The following is a 19,749-nucleotide window of genomic DNA, read 5'->3' as shown; positions in this document are numbered from 1 at the left end:
GGTGGGAATGAATTTGGATGTTAGTTCGGCAAGCTTGGTTTTAAAAGTAAGCCAGTTGTCCTCAATTGATCGGTCATGAAAATCTCTTTCGAATTCTGGAAAAAAAGCAAGCAATTGGTTGTTCATTTCATTGTAATTGCCTTTGTCATAAAGGCGAATTGTTTTGTGGAACGTTTGGCGCGATTCCGCGATGAAGGTGAAAGTAGCATGTATAATTTTGTGGTCGCTAACTTCGCGGAGATAAGTAAGATTCGCTAAACTTTCAGGGTGATTAGTTAGTATAAGGTCCAAGATGTTTGACGAATCACGTACGACGCGTGTAGGTTCTTTTACTAATTGTGTGAGATTAAAATTTAGACAGACGTCAAGGAAGTTAGTTATTTCTTCATTGCTTGTTGGTGTGAAGTTCTGCCAGTCAATAGACGGGAAGTTAAAATCGCCAAAAAGAAGAATGCGCGCGTTGGGATGTGTAGTAGTAAGTTGATTTAGGCTATCATTTAGGTAATAAGAAAATTGTGGATAGCTGTAGGGGGCTCTGTAGCAGACACCTAGTATGACGGTTTGAGGTGCGGAACGGCAGATTACCCATAGTATTTCAAGTTCTGATTGGATATTAATAACAGAACAAGGCAATTGTTGGTTAGTGGCAATGAGAACACCTCCTCCTCTGGAGCCCTTGCGGTCCTTGCGGAAAACTTTAAAATTAGGTAGATTGGCAAGAACTTCCGTATCAGTGACGTCATCTGTTAGCCACGTTTCAGTTAGTACAAGTATGTTGCTGGAAGATGATGAAACAAGATTACAGATGTGTTCACGTTTGGGGAGGAAACTGCGTATGTTTGTGAAAATAATAGAAAAAGAAAGATTTGGAAGTTTACCACGAGGGCTGCTACCAGGAAGTTTAGTTACACGACGATGAACCGTATGCTATGAGATTTCTTTTACTGTCTGCGATGATTCGTCGAATGCGTACTGTTTCGGACCGATGAATAATGTTTTGTAGCGCAAGGAAAATTTTGTGTTTTTAGTTTTGGCAAATCTAACTAGATGCTTTCGCGCATCTCGGACAGGGCGTGAAAAATCCTCCCCGACGCTGTAATCAGTCCCTTTTAACTTACGGCCATTTGAAAGAATTAGCTGTTTGGTTTTAAAAAATGTCAGTTTGACTATAATTGGGCGAGAGCGCCCAGAAGAATGGCGCCCAAGACGGTGAGCCCGTTCAATTTCTTTTGGGTCAATGGTTAGACCTAAGTGATCACGGCAGAGGCGCAGGACAGTTTCTTCAGATTGGGCGTAGTTTTCCGATGCATTGTTATCTGTGATATTATAGAAAATTAAATTGTTTCGTCGCGAGCGATTTTCGGCGTCATCCAGGCGGGCTTCTATTCCTTTGATATCTTTGGCTGTTTGGGTGGTGTTAGTGCAGATCGCATCCATGTCGGTGCGTAGTGTTACCAGGTCTTGATAGCGAGTTTCTAGGTTGGATAATCTGTTACTGAGGTCAGATATAGCCTGTTCAGTAGTTGTTAGTTGGTTTCTAAGGCCTTGAACCTCGGCGAGTAGTTGTGACTGACCAGTAGACAGCTTCTTTAGTTCTGCGAGTACAGTGTCGGGACCTGGGTTTGACTCGATATCACCAGCCAACAGCAACAAGGTACGTACTACATCATAACATTCAACAACAATCGAAAGGCAGCACTGTGGGCTCGGTAGCTGCAGGAGACAGTAGTTACTTGATTTTTTTGTGAAAAGACAATACTGATTACTGACCTGCGCAGCGAAGGCGAACGGCTTAGATGAGTGCATCGTGGCACAGCGACCGAGCCCACAGAGTGCCGCGCGTTGGTGATGGTCTTTTATAGATGGCTCCTCGGTTGTTGTCGATGACGCCCCTCCACTCGCCCATATCCCGGTCACGCACGCTTTCACGATCGAGCTGCCGTCCGTCTTGTATAACGACGGCGGCCGAGCACGTCGTCCCCGCTGCCCTTCTGGTGCTCGTTTTCTGCTTCCTGTTTTTTTCGCATAACTCTTATGCTCCCGCCCAGTACCCTTCCCACCCCCAACTCCCCACTGCACCCTTTCTTGTCTCCCGCAATTCATAACCGCAGACTGGGACTGAAAATGAACACACGATGTATGTCGGCTACGCTTAAGGCGAGTTTACGCGACACAAAGAGGGCAAATGAAGGCTTCTGATGTTTGCATGGTATTCTCACCAAAATTGTAACCTAATGTCGGGAAGGCAGCCCACTAAGGAACTGAAAATTTGTATGGAATAACCGAAATGTCGGTTGTAAATTAAATGAATTCCATCTTAACGTTATCTGTTCTAGTAAGTTTCAGTTCATTCGACGCGCTTGTTAGGCGAGTTCAAAAGAGGTGGGTCAAGTGCAAAGTAGAAACCATGTAGTGTCATGGGCACACGTGGGCTTCATGCGCAACCACCTCGTCCAAAGCGCAGAGGTGGGCAAGCGGTTCGCTGTAGAGCCAGTGCGGAGCATCAAATAGAGAACGGGGTGACAAAAAGGACCCGCTGACTTTGGTACATCTCCTCTTTCTCTAGTGGCATCGCTGCATATTCGCACATCACTGCCCCGCTAGTCTCTACCTCTGCGAAAACGCTGGGACTGTCGGCGCGAGCTGCAATGGTCGGTGCGTCAGCATCTGGCCTCGAGAAGGGCGCGGGCAAGAGCGTTGTACAACTTGGACCCGGAGCTGCCCTGAAGCAGGCTTCTTAGCTCGCTCGTAGATTAAGATGCTGCGGCCAGGACGAAAAAAAAAGACAGGCAGTGGAAAGGGGCGCAAGCAAGTCTCGACACGGCGCCGTTAAGAGAAGCATTTATATCACTCTCCGCATGATGGTTATCCGAGGCGACCGAGCAAGCAGGCCACCTCGGGCTGTGCTGCATTGGCCGAAATAACGCTTTAAACGGGCTCGGACCGGGAGAGCACTCGTGCATATTGCAGGCCACCGTCGTGTAAGGCCCACGTGGGGAAGCCGTAGCTTGCGGGGAGTTTTGGGCCCTTCCTTTTCGCGATTCCGGCCCCGGAGGAAGAGTCCCCGCGGAGTATGAGCCATGGCACCCAGGCTTTTCTGCATCTCGCCGCGTTCCTGCCTGCAGTACTCTCGGTCGGTCGCCCTGGCACGATAAAATATTCACAGCTCGCCAAGGAGCGCACGCGTGCTCACATCTGAGACGCAGGCGAGAGGGACGGATGCCGCCACGTACACCGCATCCTCTGCGGCTGCCCGGCCGTGGGCGCGCTACCCTTCCACTCCACCGGCAGCATCCGCTAAGCCCGAGGTGCGCGCTCTTCTTGCGTGTCGCCACCCTGCGTGCAGCCACGGCCAAGAATGGCTAAGCTATTACACGCTCGTTGCACGCCCTGTTGCTACAGCGTAACGAAAGACAGGAAATGTTTCAGTCGGAAGGGGAACACAGACGGCTTGAATATTTCACCCAGCAACGTCCTTAAACTAATTTGTCGTGCAAGACAGAACAGAAAATTGGACAACGTTCAAATTCACTGCCCTCTATTGTTTACATGTAGGTGCCCCAGCTATAACGTATAACTATTCCGTTCTGGTTTTATTCCAATCTTGTGACGTCAATTTTACGTAAACCCTGACGCAAGCATCGGGCGATGTCCCGCGATGTTCTTTGAACAGCTCCCGGTCCAACGCCTCCTCGTTCATAGGATGTCACTTTTGTTTGCTTTCAAAGTGAATAGCGTAGCCTACCTAGTCAGGTTTTTCTTGTCTTATTGGCTGGCAAGGAGCGCGCAGAAGTGGGGAGTTTTTCGCTGGGCCGTGCAAGCAAAGCGAGAATAGTATAGACAACCCGGCGAGAAGGGTGGTGCCGGCTTCTGCGATTGGTCCACTTTCCCTCGCTTAGCTTGCTGTGGCTGGTCGAAACCCGCGGCCGCCTGCAACGGGGAGTTAGCAGTGACGCAAAAACGGGTCCTGAAATAATACGCGTCGGTAAAGCGATGTCGTATAGGTGCCGAAAGGGCTCGACAACGTTATAGCGCCACGAACATAAAAAATATTATGCATAAAAAAAATTCATTCTAGCCGACAGCTGGGTGCAGCCAGTGCTATAGAGATCGGCAGCCCGCCATCATCTAATCAATTCGGAACGGGACGCTCTCTGGCTATTAAAAAACAATCAGTTTTGTTCGACAAAATAATGCACCTTTAGTACATACACGTCACTTTCACGTATCAAGTGACCTTACAGATAGGCGAAGTGGGCGCAGCACGAGAAGAGAGGAGGGGGGAGGCAAAGGGGAGGAAAGACAGGGAGGTTAGCCAGTATAAGTACCGGCTGGCTTTTGACCAATACCTGAGTGCTAATGGCGAAAATGGCGTAGAATCGGAAACACTTTTTATTGTTTCGTCTAATTATGATAAATCGGTGTCCACACGTTAAATGAGATGGGGAGTTTTCGCAGTTTTTATGACATCGCGTGACAAACAGACAAACTAAGCGTGGCCTGGAAATATTTGGCCATTAGTGGAGGGCAAATTACGGCTGTTTTTCACACCATCCTCCCTCTTCAATGGGTAATAAAGATTCATTCATTAATTCATTCATTCAAATGGCAGAACTGGAACAGACACAGTTTCAACTAGCTTTACGTTATAGCGGCCCAAGTTGCGTGCTCTGTCGCTCAGGTCGCGTTCATGCTGACTTCAAGTATAACGTGATATCACGTATAAGCATAGGGCCATTCCAGTTTTGTTGTGGAATGCCTATGGAGCAGCCGTGTTGTTATGTAGCGTACGCAGGCATTACATAAGTGCATTATATATATATATATATATATATATATATATATATATATATATATATATATGGTCAGATCATAAAAAGCTAACAGCGACACGAAGGAGAGCATAGGGCTGTCTATATGCTGCCCTTCGTATCACTGTTTGTTGGCTTCTTGTGATATGACCAATAAAAATCGGGCCCTTCGGTTTCCTTTCTTATTCTCACACACACGCACACGCACGCGCACGCACGCGCGCGCACACACACACACACACACGCGCGCGCACACACACACACACACGCACGCACGCACGCACGCACACGCACGCATGCACACACGAACACGCGCGCATGCACACACGAACACGCGCGCATGCACACACGAACACGCGCGCATGCACACACGAACACGCGCGCATGCACACACGAACACACGCACACGCACACTTGGCCAACAACCGGGTTGTTCAACAATAAGAAAAAGACATAAGAAGTAACAAAAAAACTGTGAATAAGTATATGGGAAATAATCGGTAGATTCTAGCTTATGATTTTAGCAGAATGAAGGAATAAATGAAAGCAGAAATGCGGGTAATCTAATTGATTTTGTAGAAATATAACGAAAGATGAAGTTCTGAAAAAAATTATGGGGTTTTACGTGCCAAAACCACTTGCTGATTATGAGGCACGCCGTAGTGGAGGACTCCAGAAATTTCGACCACCTGGGGTTCTTTAACGTGCACCTAAATCTAAGTACCGCGCGCGTTTTCGCATTTCGCCCCCGTCGGAATGCGGCCGCTGTGGCCGGGATTCGGTGCCGCGACCTCGTGCTCAGCAGCCCAACACCATAGCCACTGAGCAACCATGGCGGGTGAAAGTAGAAGTTCTGGTTTTATCGATGAAATCTTTCTGACCATGCAATAAAATCCTGGATGGCATCGCCAACCTTCTTGTCGCTGTGCCCAAGGGTCGAGGCCCCTAAACAGCAAATTTAGCACATTTAGGTCTATTTCTTCTGATATACTATATAATCTTTAGTTTCTTCTTTTGTTCCTCATTCGCTTCTCTACTTTTCTTCGTTCAATTTCTTTTCGCAGTGCTAATTTACTCTAGTTCAATCTTACCTTCTCCCATTTCAACTTTTGTTTAAGAAATATAATCATCATCCTATCAATAGTACTGACACCAAATTGTGGCTTTTGTTTCTGAAGATAAGACGCACACAGCGCTCAGGACATGCAGAAGAGAAAGAAAGCACCTGCCGAATGATGATTAAGTTGTGGTCAGAGTGAGCATAGAAATTAAAGAAAGTACAGAGCAAGAAGAAAATGTGATCATCAAAGACACGCTCCACAGCACCAGAGCAGTAAGGCCTCACTCTGCCCGGTAATTAGGCAGCCACCTTAGCGTTAAGGAGCGGCAACACACGGCAACACACGGGCTTCAGTATCCGTTGCCTTAACACAGGTAACTCGGTTTTTTAGTTTTCTTTTTCTTCTTTTGAAATTTTATTTTCGGTTCCGTAGTGCACGTGTATCATTTGCTGCAGAATATCGAAGCATTGGCTTTATACTTTCATGGTGCTCTAGTGTTTTGGTTTATTTTGGTGGAGCACGGGGGCGGGGGGCTGCCTTTCACCCAAGAACCACGCGCAGTTTCGCAGCCTCCTGGCACAATCCCTGCGAAGCACGCGTTCTTTGGGTCTTGTGGAGATCCACGACAATGCAACACGCGCCTCCGACGGGTATTTCGTCGCAGAGGGCGTATATTTGACGAAGAGGGCGCCCAACCGGCGGGGCTCTCGTGTCCCTTCGAAAGCCGCGCTCGCCACGGGCGGGCTGCTGCGTAGGCGGGGAGTGCGCAGTGCTTGGGCACCGATAGTGTTCCTGTTTAAATGTGCTGCCGTGAAAGAGCCTGGGTTCGCGTGGGAGGGCGTCGGTGTGCGTTGACGGGGCAGTTGCGCCCGCGTATGCCGTAAGCGCATCCATAGCGCGCTCGCGGAGCTCAACACATGCTCAGTGACATTTTTCATTTGCTGCGCGCGCCTGACGTTCACGAACGAAGCTGTACAGGGGGTTCAGTGCGGTTTTGCTTTTCAGTCAAGCCCGATCCGTGCCCGAGGAAACCTTTCGCACCTGGCCAGCTAGAAAGACCGATTTTTTTCCCCCTCTACTTCTGATTCACGGAGGGATTAAGAGACCGTCTTTTGGGGTTTCCTCGAAAGACTCAGCCCGCGCGATGCGAGCTTCCTCGCAGGAGCGCCTTGCCTCGGGGCGGTGCGCGCGCACACACGCTGTGCTGCTACAGCAAGGGGCAAGGCATCGCAGCGTGCTGTCGTTTCTTATTGCGCTTGAAACTGCTGTCATATTGAAGCGTGGCGACGGCAGCCGGACAAATAAGGCAGGAGCCCCGCAGGAGGCTGAGCAATTGTTGTCGACCACTACGCCGCCTGCACCGAGGCCCATCGATTGTGGTCCATGCTTGGCTGGATTTCCCATATGTCTTGCCCAAATAGCAAGCGTTTGTTGTGCTCCTTTCGCTGTCGCTATCAGGCGCGGAACTGTTTCGCTGTAACGATGCGTGGAAACGAAACGCGGCTCGTGCTTGTATGTAGATACAAGATACAAGGTCCGCGATGTCGAGTTCCTGTCCTCCTTCCTTCATTTCCCGTAGACCTATAGACCAACAACAAAACTTGAACAGTGTTATATCTATATATATATATATATATATATATATATATATATATATATATATATATATATGTGTGTGTGTAGTCGAAACTTGATTTAATGAAGTGAGAACCACGCTCGAATTATTTCGTTAAATCGGAAGTTCGTAAAAACGGGAAATGACAGTTTCTGTCCTTCGAAATCTGAAATTGTAACGTAGTGACGCGCAAAAGCTACCGCGGCATTGTATTCGCAACTAATCCAGCAATTTTTCGCATAAACCATGAATTAAGTAGAGCAACCACCGCGGTCCATACCGAGGCGTTGTTGAGACCGCAGTTCCGCGCATGGGTGCGGCATGTAGCCTCGTCAAAATAAAGATATAGCGCCGTCACCATGGCACCTATATGTTTTAACGCAATAGCTTTGTAAATATAGAACGCACGCTCGAAGAAAAACCCGTCTGCATCAAAATCGCTCTTTTTTTTTCAGGAAAAGCTTTGTTAAATCAAGTTCGGACAAGTTAGTTTCGTTAAGTCGGGTTGGTGACAACATTGAACCCTATGCGTACCTGCCGGGGAATGGAAATTCCTTCGTTAGATCGGGAACTTCGTAAAATCGGGTTTCGTTAGATGGAGTTTTAACTGTATACATATATATACTGCTTCTCAACTGTTTGCGCGCCTGATCGTAAAATATGAAGGACAAAGAGAACTACTGAGCTATACAAACTGCCGGAAGAAGGAATATTTATTGCTGTCTTTTTCGCTACTGGTTCATTTCTTCTTCATAATTTAGTGTGTAGGCTCAGTTTCTTTTGAAGCTGCTGTTTTATTTTCATAATTACAAGTACGTCTCTCTCTCTCTCTCTCTCTGTATTTATTTCTAGTGTCTTCTGCCCCCATTCTTTTTAGAATGGCAAGCGCAGCTGAAGTGTTCGTTTAATGAATCCTTGTTGCGCTCTGAAATGTGCCTTCATAAGAGTATAGAGAGCTCAACATCTGTGTGTTGTTAATAATAATAATAATAATAATAATAATAATAATAATAATAATAATAATAATATTATTATTATTATTATTATTATTATTATTATTATTATTATTATTATTATTATTATTATTATTATTATTATTATTATTATTATTTTGGCTCCTTAGAGTTTCTCAGCTTAGCTTCGTATTTTTCGCACAGGTTCTGTGTGGGCGTTTTCCCCATGGCTGTCTCTTGGGGCATTTATGACGAGAAAAGAAAAGGGGGCGGGGGGCTTGCAAACATTCTAGGCCTATTGCCTTTTTCAATTTCTTTCTTTGGTTACTGAAGGTCACGTGCATTACACAAATAAGACCCAGTGTAAGAATCAGTTCTATCCGTTAATTTTCAGTTATGTTGAGCCTTTCGGAAGAATTCTGTCAGTTATATCTTGCGACTATACCCTGTTTATGTTCAGGAATGCAGCTTCGTGGCAGACGTCGGTATCCGCATGAATGTACTGCCTCACAGAAAGGTCGGATTTGCCTCCACCATTCGCCATCCAGCTAGGTTCATCTGCACACGGCCGGTTCATTGAAATCATTCAAGCAATAGTTCAAATGACATCTACGGGAAGTGCAAATACAGACTGTGTGGTTAGGCTCACACACTTGGCAGGCGACGTCTCCGAAATGTGCAACGTCCCTTTGGCCAACTCTCGAAGAAGGCTTGTGGCGAACGACGGTAGCACGCATTGTGACGTGGTGGCTATGTACTAAACTTCTTGCGTTGAAGGCTTCCGATTTATCTCGCAGAGATAAGTTCAGCGGGTAGCTTTGACACAAGAGCGTGTATACAGACTTACGCAGAACTGGTTATAAATTAAACCTATGGGCTTCGTACATGCCAGGACTGCGATCTCGTTGGGAGGTAGTGCATTGGGCTCCGGATTAATTTTGATCACCTGCGGCTCGGTAACGTGAAGCCAATACATGGTATACTAGCGTTCGTGCATTACACCTCCTGTCAAATTGCGGCCGCCGAAACCGGACCGACCTATAAGTCATTAGCTACGGGCGGCGGGTCACGCAAAACTCGCGCCTGTATGCGGCTGACAGCAGCAGTGATGCAGATAACTTCCGTGGCTCGTTGGGCTACCTTAACGAAACGATGTTAGTTTTTTTTACATATTTATTATGCTATTTCTTCGGATCCATGTTTGCTTCTTTCTTTATTCGTTTATGTGCACAGTATCTCGCCATGTCTCGTCGTTCGTGCATCTCGTCCTTCAATTTTTGCGGCTATTTAACCCTTTCCCACGAGAGAACAGCTAGTATCCACACTAAATAATGTATGCATTATCACAATAAACGTAGCTACGCCACCACCAGAACTACGGATACTGTCATTTTCGCTCTATCCGAGTAGCAGGTGTTCACACCATCGGCATTTTTTTTTCTTATAATGATGGTAAATTAGTACGCCTATCACGGCTGAAGAAGTAACGAAATTCCCGGAATGTATTTATATTTCTCTCCTTCCCCAACACCTTCTTCCGACATCTTCAGCGTTGTCCTGTACGATTCTACCGTTCCCCTTCACCTAGGCTAGAAATGTGGCCACCACTGCCACTGTCATATAAAACATCCGGGATCGCGGAGCGGGGAAATAAAAGAAGGTGCGAGGACTCGTGGGCGATCGAAAAGTTTCCACCGAGCAAAAGTGGATTTCTGTCCGACTCGCCGCTGGCTGTGGCCGGCATTACGTGGTGCCCGCCGAATGCAAGGCCTGTGTGGGGGGCACCGCCATTGTTTGTGGCCCGATGGGCGCTGAGCGTAAATGACGAGAGCGGGTCGGTAGCCGCGCATTACCGCGCCCCGTTGAAATGGTCACTGTGCAGCCCGCGGCTGCAGTGCGGCAACCGGCGGCCGTTTGCATACTTGATGTGTCTGCACTCTTTGGCCATTCGTGTACGCTGCTGGTGGCGTCGGGTAATGTAGCTGGCTCGGAGAAGGCGAGATTGAACTCGTATTGATTCGTACGAGGGGGTTTCATGCGTCGGGGAGTTTGGCCGTGATCGCCTGCTGTATTCGGCCGCCTTTCCCAGATCAGCAGAGGGATCTCGTGGAACTCTCTTGATGAACACTGCGTGATTCCCTGATGGTGTACCTTGCGATACACAATATTAACCTCTCTCTATATATATGTATATATATTTTCGGCTCCAGCAATTGCAGCAGTCTTCCTTCGCAGAAGCCTTGCGGGAAAGGCAGAAAATAACAAGGGGAAAGGGGGTGTGGTGTGCACAAACAGTAATGACATATTACTGTGTGGTTCCGAAATTGAAGTTGTTACTGTGCCGAACCGCGGTGGGTGGCTTTCTTGAGTAAAGTGCTATTCCTTGAGTGCGTACCGATAATGCCTACCAGTTTTCACAGTTTATTAACGACTGATTCGCTGCTGAGTGCCTATGTTCTGTCCGATAGCCTTTTCTGGGGCGCGCCTTCTGGCCTGTCGCCTGAAGTCTCACCTTAATTGTGCCGATTTATTGTGTAGTAGCTATAGTCATGTCAAAAAATTATCTTGCTAAAGGTTTCACTCAAGTTACCGAAGATTCAGGCAGCTTTCTCACCGATTTCTAATGCTTGAAACTCTAGTAATAGCGCGTTGTAATATGTTGCAAAAAAAAAAAAAGAATCTTGCCTTGTTGTCTGCACAAGTGAGGAACACGATATGCATGGTCTGGGTTCCCTAAACTATAAGGCACGTCTGTGCATAGCCAAACCTCAACTAGTAATCTCGGCGTGTAAGACAAAGTCAGCTTCTCGCTGCGGTGTTTTAAACAATGCTTACATTTTACTTATTTCAACCTTTTCAAAGTTTTTCCGTAATCTCATTCACAAACTTTTACCCTTGAATTCACCGAACTTTACTGAAGATGAAATTCACTGCGTCTGAAATCTGTTAAGCGATAGAGCAGATCATATTCACAAGCATATCGGTGACGAATACATAAAATAAGAGAGGCTGAATAGTTGCCTGTGACCTATTAATGGGGCTGCTGCAGGTTCCTGCGCCGGGCTTAATTGCAGAGGTTGATGTTCAAGGTGGTTTGCAATATCACAGGAAGCACGGGAACATCTGCACCGGCGAAGTGCTTTCTAGTCACCTATTAGTTTTGTGGTGATTTTGCATGGGCTAAACATTGCAGGATCAAGTTATGCGTGGCACGAGTTCGGGTAAAGTAAAGCACCTACTCTTCCCGAGAAAAGGATGCAGACTTTTGAATAAACCTTTGGGGAGATTGCTTAACCTCATTCTACTCCACGATAAAGGAAATGACAAACAAAGAACGCACCCAAGCTCACGCGATATCGCAGGAAGGTTAAGACGTCTTGCAGGATGCGCAAGCAGAGCTGTCCCAATCGTCCAAGGATCGTCCAATCGTCCAAGGCATGATGATCCGTGGCGTACGTTCATTACAAATATTATCGCAGTGCTGTTCAGTGTTAAGGGAGAGGAAGAGCGGAATAAGTGAGCTACTCGCATGTCAACGTATACATTGAACTTAGGGCACATTGGAATGTAAAATAATTTACACCCTTTTTCACTTTTAAGGGTGTAAATTATTTTACAGTGTGGTGACCTTGAAGGCTGAAGTTCTTGTTCTTTTAATTAGGCGCACTTTAGGCTTGCAACATTAATATTTCAGTTGAATACGTTGTAAGCAAACACAGTCGTACCTGTCAATAAACAACGGCGAGCGAAAACTCGCGCAACAGGTCCTTACGGGTGTTTGGAGTCGGTCCCGATAGCACGCTGTGAGCGCCACACGACAGAAGACACAAGCGCTGATCCGTCAGTCTTAGAGAAAGGTACCTTGAGCAGGTCTCGATAAGTGTTGCGCTGTGCGCTGAGCCAGCAACGCAGAAGTGTGCCCATTGCCCACTGGGAATTCAGTGACGGAGTGCAATGCCGTGCAACACGATGAGCAAAACGAGAACAAGCTAAAAGCGGGAGCCAGAGCTTCGACAAGTGGCCGTGTCTTTTGAAAAAGTCCACTTGTCGAAACGTTGGCTCGCGCTTTTACCTTGTTCTCGTTTTGCTCATCGTCTTCAACTTCCATCTCCCGCCTTTCCCATGTTTCCCCAATGCTGTGCAACGTCACACATGCCTGGGCGCACGCCCATTGGTCGAAGCCACATATATATCGTAGGTAAATCACGATAAACCACTTGTTAACAACCAGATGCTGGCGGCGTTGTTCGTAGCTGTGCGGGATATGCTGCCGAGCAAAATACTTTGATGCCAGTCCGAGGGAAGCTATAAATGTTGGGTGCAACGTAAAGTCGTCAGTGTGCGTGTACAAATTGTAACCGTAATATGTTTTTTTTATAGTTGACATAGGGGGGCCTCGGTCGACGAAAGAGAATATTTGTTTCCTTTTGTTTTATTACTAATAAAACGGTTTATCCAACAGCAGCAGTCTTCACCCTCGCCAGCTCGTCGACGCCATTTCAGGAGGGCAAAGTCCACAGCGGTGCTCGCAGTCAGAGCTATTTAACTAGAACCGCATGGAAAGGAGTTGCGCTATATATATATATAATTTTTTTTTTCAAAAGCGGGCATTCCATACGAAAATAATATGAATCTTGTGCCGTAAGTGAGGCTTCTTTGCCATACACATTCGTACATGAAGTCAGCACGCGCGCGCAGGCCTCCTCGCGCCGCTAACGTGGGCATGTAATTGCTCGGTTGACGTCGAGTCCACCGCCATGTTATGTGGAGGGTGACAGCAGCCTATCAAAGGCTGGAGCAACGACGCTCGTGCCAAGCGAAACAGAAAAACAAAAAAGGCGACAGCGACGACGCGCGCCATCGCCGCGAGGCCTGATTGATGCGCCGCGCTCGCCACTTTTCTGGGAGCATCCAAGTAGCGCGCGCACGGCAAGACCGCGCGATTCGTTTGATTTAGAAGCGCCAGGGGAAATATGCGCCGAAGGATGTGCGCGCGGGCGTGCGATCACGCGGTCGGCCGCTTCCACTTGCCCCCGTGCTTCGAACGCGATCAGCGCCCCCCTTCGCGCGCCGTCTCGGATTAAATATTAAGGTCTGGAACGCCTGCTCTCGCTGCTGATGAAAGAAAACCTAAAGCGCCTTCGCCTCAACCAATGCCGTTCGCGCCGTGATGGTTTGACGAGACTTGGCGTCGTTGGTGCGAAATTAATATTGTAGCGGCAGGGGCGTAGCCAGGGGGGGGGGCTTATGGGGCTTCAGCCCCCCCCGAAATTTTTTCGGGCTGTCCATGGACCGCCAACCAAAGCGACCCCCGGCGCCGGAAATCACTCTAGATTTTGTCTAGCATGCCTTTTGGCGCTCGAAAAGACATCTGACCTCGAAGAATGCGAACTCGGGCTGGATTTCGTGGCCACGCCCATACACCGGGAGTCACATAACGCCAAGCAGTCCCATCCGAGCACAAAGTTTCAAGGGCACTTTGATGGTGAGCGGGCTCGCCGCGGAATCTCACTGAGGCCACGGAATCTATGGAGCGCATGGATATCAATTGCGAAACTTTATGGGTATAAATCTCATAAGCTCTTGATGTGAAAGGTGCATTGACATTTCCAAAGTTGTGCTTTAGATTTTTAATTGCGGAACTTTGTGGGTTTAATGTTGTTATAAACATTTGACGCCAAAGGTTCATTGACTTTTCTAAAGTCTTACATCGGAACATACAATGAGACAAGCCAAATCAAAGCAGTGGCAGACGAGTTGACAAAGCACGCAGTGAGGTCCAATGAGACGAAGCGTTGGGGTGGTTCATTTGTGCCGTCATGTCACATAAAAAAATATCAACATATTTTTTAACCTACGCCAGAACATCCATGTCAAGACACTAAAGCCAGCCGAAGTAACTACGTTCTTATTTATTTTTTCTACTTTGACTTTTATTCGCGAGGTCACATTGAGCCGCTTCAATTTTTTTTTTTTGTTCTCGCTACGCTACCCGCGGGCTGCCAGAGCCAGCCAGAGCGCATACGTTTTTCTCGTATGGCCCCGACTACGGCGCGGTGCACTACGGTGCGCGATCGGTTTGCTCTGGCCGAGTGGATTTTCACCTGACAGAGTTTTGGACGCTTTCTGGCTAGCAGACGAGAAAAAAAAACAATGGTCGCTCGCTGCCATCACTGTGGGGAATCGAAGGATTGCACCGCGTTCCTTGAGCGGAACCTTTCCGGAAAGTCTTGTTTCGCCGGTGTAGGATACTGAGCAGTATGCGTATGGTTCTCAGTGGACCAAGCGTCTCATGTTTTCTTCGGCATTCCTTCCGTAGCCCCATTAGGTGCCCGAAGTAGGCATTCGATTCTGACCAACATACTTTCCTATGCGTTTCTTTTTTTTTTTTTTCATTTCGGTGCCTCCGCCCCACAGAAAAAAAATACGTTGTTACGGCGCAGCGAATTGTCGCATGGTGAAAGTTCGATTTTGATACTTCTTTTGCGGAAAGTAATGGGCGACGGGACGCTTCAGTTGCCGGATACGTTTATTGTATTATTGCGAGAACAATTATATGGACACTCCAGCCGCATTCCGACCGTCACCGTCGCCCTCATGTTTCGTATAAAGTCCAAGGGTAATAACATCGTGACCACGCGCTGCATGCTGTATGTGCGAGTGAAAGCGTAGGAGGGGAGGTGGAATGGGTGAGCCGACGATGGTGGCTCAGTCTTGTGTTCGCAAAGAAGAAAAGCGGGAAGCAAGCGCGCAGCCTTCCGTCGCGCGCAATACATCGGGGAGAGTGGATGGAATGGGGGCGGAATCTAGGATTCTGGGAATCTATGATTGTGCAACATCTTTATTTGCCTTGTTTGACGCATTATACACAGTTACTTTTTCTTACATACACAGACTCATTGGAGACTTATACTTAAATATCTTGTTGCGAGGTTTTGTGTATACATGCAGTGAACTTTGTTTCCAGTGACACTTTTTTGTCCTTTATCAAGCCGTATTTTCGCATTTGTATATCCCATTGTATCTTTGCATTTCTAATGTACGAGGGCGAGTCAAATGAAAGTGAGCCTACTCTAACCGCGCAATAATGGTTCGGTTCATTATCTGCGAAGCATGCGCGTAGGAGAACGGCATGTCTCATATACAAAAGTGACACGCAGGTGTGAAGATAAATGTTCTTTAAGGCTCTCATACACTGGGTTGAATGTGGTTGCGTCACATACTGGACACTTCGAAAATTGAACAGCTCGGTGTCGCGAAGGTTTTGACAGCTGAAGGTGTTTCCAAAACAGAAATTAATCGCCGTATGGCTGCCTTGTACGTTGAACACTGTATTTCATTGACCACTGTGAAGCGTTGGAGCAAACGGTTCAAAGGACGTTGCAAAAACATTCCAAGACCGGGCCAAAACCATCGTGCAATCACCCCCCACACAATTTCAAAGGTTCATGAGCTGATGAAACAAGAACGGAGGATAAACATCGATGAACTGGCAGACCGTCTGAACATCAGTCACGGTTCGGTTCACGCCATAATTCATGAGCTTCTCGGTTATCGGCTGTTTGGCGCGCAATGGATCCCCACGATTTTGATCCATCGCGAGAAGACGGCGAAGTTTCGCGCTGCCTTGACTCGTCTGATCGGGTATCGCAATGAGGATGAGCACTTCTTGTTTGAAATTGTGATGGGGGCGAACCTTTATGCCACTACTACGAGCCTGAAACACGATGGCAAAGCTTACAGAGGAAACGTTCGAATTTACCACGCCCAGAGAACGCAAAGGCCATCATTTCCGCTGGAAAGGTGCTGTTGACTTTGTTTCCGATATTGCTGTTTCCGATATTGTGAAATGCCAGAACGGCAGCGTGTCGCAATCAAGAACGAACAACGTGGAAAATTGACGAATGGGGTCATCTTGTTCCACGACAATGCCTGTCCCCACGTCAATTATGTGGTTAATACAAAACTGGAAAAGTTCAAGTGGGAAACGCTGCAATATCCGCCATACAGCTCAGACCTGTCACCTTGCGACTTCTACATTTTGAGGCAACCGAAAAAACAGCTCAAGGGAACCAGATACAGACTTTTTTAAGCAGCAACCCAAGGAGTTTTATAAGACGGGAATCACGCGACTAGTTAGTCAATGGGACAAATGTCTAAATTCTCATGAAGACTACTTTTAAATAAAATACCCCGTTGTTGGCTCACATTCATTTGACTTGCCCTCGTATATCTTGCAGAACTCCTGCTTTTTATACGTGCTCTCTGTCACGACTATAACTTCGGTGCAATTACTCACGATACACGACAGGGGACAGCTACTCCTGCGTAATACATCGGAACAAACGACAGCATTATTGAGATTTTTCACTGGCCATTGCATACATACAAGAATGTAAGCACAGTTCTTGAATGACAAAGTTTCATTAACATATTTGTCCTCAACTTGTTCAGTTCATTGCCTTTTAATTTTTCATATCAGCGGCATGCACTGCTTTCCTGGTTTCGAACTGATATAGTTCTAAAGTTCGTGTGATATTTTCTTTACTTAATAAATAGACAAAAATATGGAAGCATTGATATCAGTTATTTTGGGCAAAATTTTTGGTACATACGAGTATATTCTTTTATGAAAAAATACATATTTTATTGTTTTGACAGTGCGTAGCGTTCAAGAATTCGTTTGCAGCATCTTTGGCAATGACAATGCAGTTATTATTCATGTATTTGATCCCTGGACAAATTGTTTAAGAGGAAGCTCTAGCTCGGGCCCAATCCGACGCGGCCTATTCAAATACTTGTAAAACGCAGAAGCGCTTTTCTGAGATAATCCTGCTAATCGCTTTTATTGAAATTGGTTGCATTTGAGAGCGAAAGTTAAATTCTAGTGTCTGTTGGAAACAGAACTTCGATTTAGGGCCTGAATTTTGTTTAAAATATTTTGAAAGATTCGAAAGTTTGAAAAAATAGAAGCACGACGTTTACAAACTAATAGCTATGCATGAAGAACAGATATTGTAGTTCTGTAAACGGCATCTATCATAACAGTGAAAGCGGACAAGTTTGATATGTCAATTTGTATCTTACGTGAATTGGTTTCATTGTGTACAACGGTTGTGCAAAAGCCGTATTTCCACAATACTAAATTTTTTTGAGATTCATGTCTAACATATCTATTTTGTCCGTTGTAGATGTACTATTAGATGCAATTCACAGAATTGTGATATCATTTTTCATTGTTGAGTCACGGAGTTTTAAACTTGATAGTGTCGTTTTCTGAAAGTTTTCGATTTTGACCAATTTTTAATAAATGATTGACCACCTAAATGAAAATTCGAAACCAGCAGTCACTAGAATTAAACGTTGCAGGGAAAAACGAATTCCCCTTCTACATGTATTTAAATAGGAGCACCCGAGCTAAAGCTTCCTCTTAAGGAGGAGGACGAGCTGCAACGCGCCCCCCCCCCCCCCCCCCTCGAACAAAATTTCTGGCTACGCCACTGGCCCCATGTATATATATATATATATATATATATATATATATATATATATATATATATAAATACTGGGGCCAGTGGCGTAGCCCCCCCCCGAAAAAAATTTCTGGCTACGCCACTGTGTAGCGGGCCTCGAGTTCGTTGGGTGTTTCAACCGACCCCCTCGCTCCAATCACAGCAGGTTGGGTGGTCTTCGTGTGAGAAGCCAATTTCGAAGTGGACGAAAATGGAAGGAATGGGAATGAGATCAGCGAACTTCTCAGGCGACTTTTACAGTGCTTTGCCGCAATATAATGAGCTGGTTGAGACGGACCAGGCCACGAATGCTCTAGCACTGTCGCAAATTCAATGACATGTTATCTGTATGATGCCCCGACATTGATGATCTTGACAAGTGTCCAACCGGAGACATTAAGTCGTGTTAGCGCGGCTCAAGTAATAGCTGAAACTTCAAAGTGTATGACGCCTGATTCCGACAGTATTTCTAAGGAAGTGTTCAGAAATATGCCAGGACCATCCTTTGACGCACTTTTTCAGGCTGTTAACCAAGTATGGAAACTTCAAATGTTCCACCAGACTTGAAGCACTCAGTCGTTGTCCCTATCGCAAAGCTAGGAACAATCGCAAACAAACTACAGGCCTTACGGCTTTCACTTACGCCTTTCACTTTCATTTGCGCCATCTGTATGCCATCTGTTTGAGAAACTGTTGCTCACATATATCTCCTGGTGCCTTGAGCGGTATGGCAAATATAATGCGGTAAAAAATCGACTGCAATCTTACTTGGAAAGAGGGCGTCCTTTCTGTCTTGGTGGACGATGCATTGCAGGCTTCAGCTCCTAGAGATAAGATGCACATGATGATCGCCACCGACACAGTAAGCTTGTAATAATTACCCCGCGAAATCATAATGGCAAACCCTATTGAACAGGGTCTTCTATTCGGCCCACAAAATGTGTTCACTTGTAGTTTTGGAGGCAATTAAGCAGGAGGCGAACAGTAATTGTATTTCACATCTCTTAGATAGAGTTCTTCAATGTTTTGCTTTGGCACCACTACTCCTCACTATCGCATTCATGCCTATAGCTGCCCACTACAGGACTTCAACAAATTTCGCAAATTAGGTTTCTCATCTGTGCTGATCATGCGACTTTATTGCCAATCCACAAAAGATGTCTCCAGACTAGCTCAACAGATCCAAGAAGCCATTGGAGTTCTTGACAATAGCGTAGCTCAGTTCCAAATTTCGCCTGAGAAATCCAGGTATATTGTCATAACAAACAAGGAGGCTGTAGAAGGTTTGCGCAGAATGCTATGAAACTTCTACGTGGCGCTATCTTAATCGATACAATTTCGAAGGGGCGGATGCTGGGTTTTGGTATTCGCTATTTCGCCAACTGGGTACACTGGCTCCGTTAGAATAAGGGGCTTCCACAAACGTACTCTACCTTATTCACCAAAAGCAGGGGGAACTCTTGCAGACTTATCGCGACGGCAGGTAGGTTCAATCTAGCAACCACAAGTACTGTAGAACGCGCAATTCAGCGACTTATTTTGGCACAGTGAAATCAGCTGGAAACAATCAGGTAGGTCACTATGCGCACCATCACAGCGCTGCCGCGCCATACTGCAACACCAAATTTGCAACAATAAGAGAGCTGCTTTTGCAGCATCAAAATGCAGCTTTGACGGGCTGCCGTCGTGCTGAATGCTGTAAGAGTAGGGGTCGGCCATGTCAAAAAGGGTAGCTTGCCCATTCCGTCGTCCAACTCATCCACGCTCAGGACGTTGTTGAAGGGAGGAACAGGTTCT

At 46.5% G+C, this 19,749-nt stretch overlaps 2 protein-coding genes across 3 annotated transcripts in view; one reads left to right on the top strand and one right to left on the bottom strand.

The window, feature by feature from the left end:
• The window catches only part of LOC126547913 (GTPase-activating Rap/Ran-GAP domain-like protein 3), a 587,729-nt gene that overhangs the window by 127,179 nt on the left and 440,801 nt on the right, over window positions 1-19,749 (top strand). The window lies entirely within an intron of this gene.
• Window positions 549-1,852, bottom strand: LOC140215300 (uncharacterized). The gene has a single exon (XM_072285927.1). It carries the CDS (start codon window positions 1,804-1,806, stop codon window positions 928-930), a length of 879 nt encoding a protein of 292 aa, XP_072142028.1. The 5' UTR covers window positions 1,807-1,852; the 3' UTR covers window positions 549-927.

This window comes from Dermacentor andersoni, chromosome 1, assembly GCF_023375885.2.
Source record: "Dermacentor andersoni chromosome 1, qqDerAnde1_hic_scaffold, whole genome shotgun sequence".
NCBI classification, from domain to species: Eukaryota; Metazoa; Arthropoda; class Arachnida; order Ixodida; family Ixodidae; genus Dermacentor; species Dermacentor andersoni.
Note: the sequence above shows the minus strand (reverse complement) of the source record. Positions and strands in the feature narration are given on the sequence as shown.

What these genes read in the sequence shown, in the direction of transcription:
- LOC140215300 (XM_072285927.1), bottom strand. Translation starts at nt 1,806, where the DNA reads ATGCACTCATCTAAGCCGTTCGCCTTCGCTGCGCAGGTCAGTAATCAG.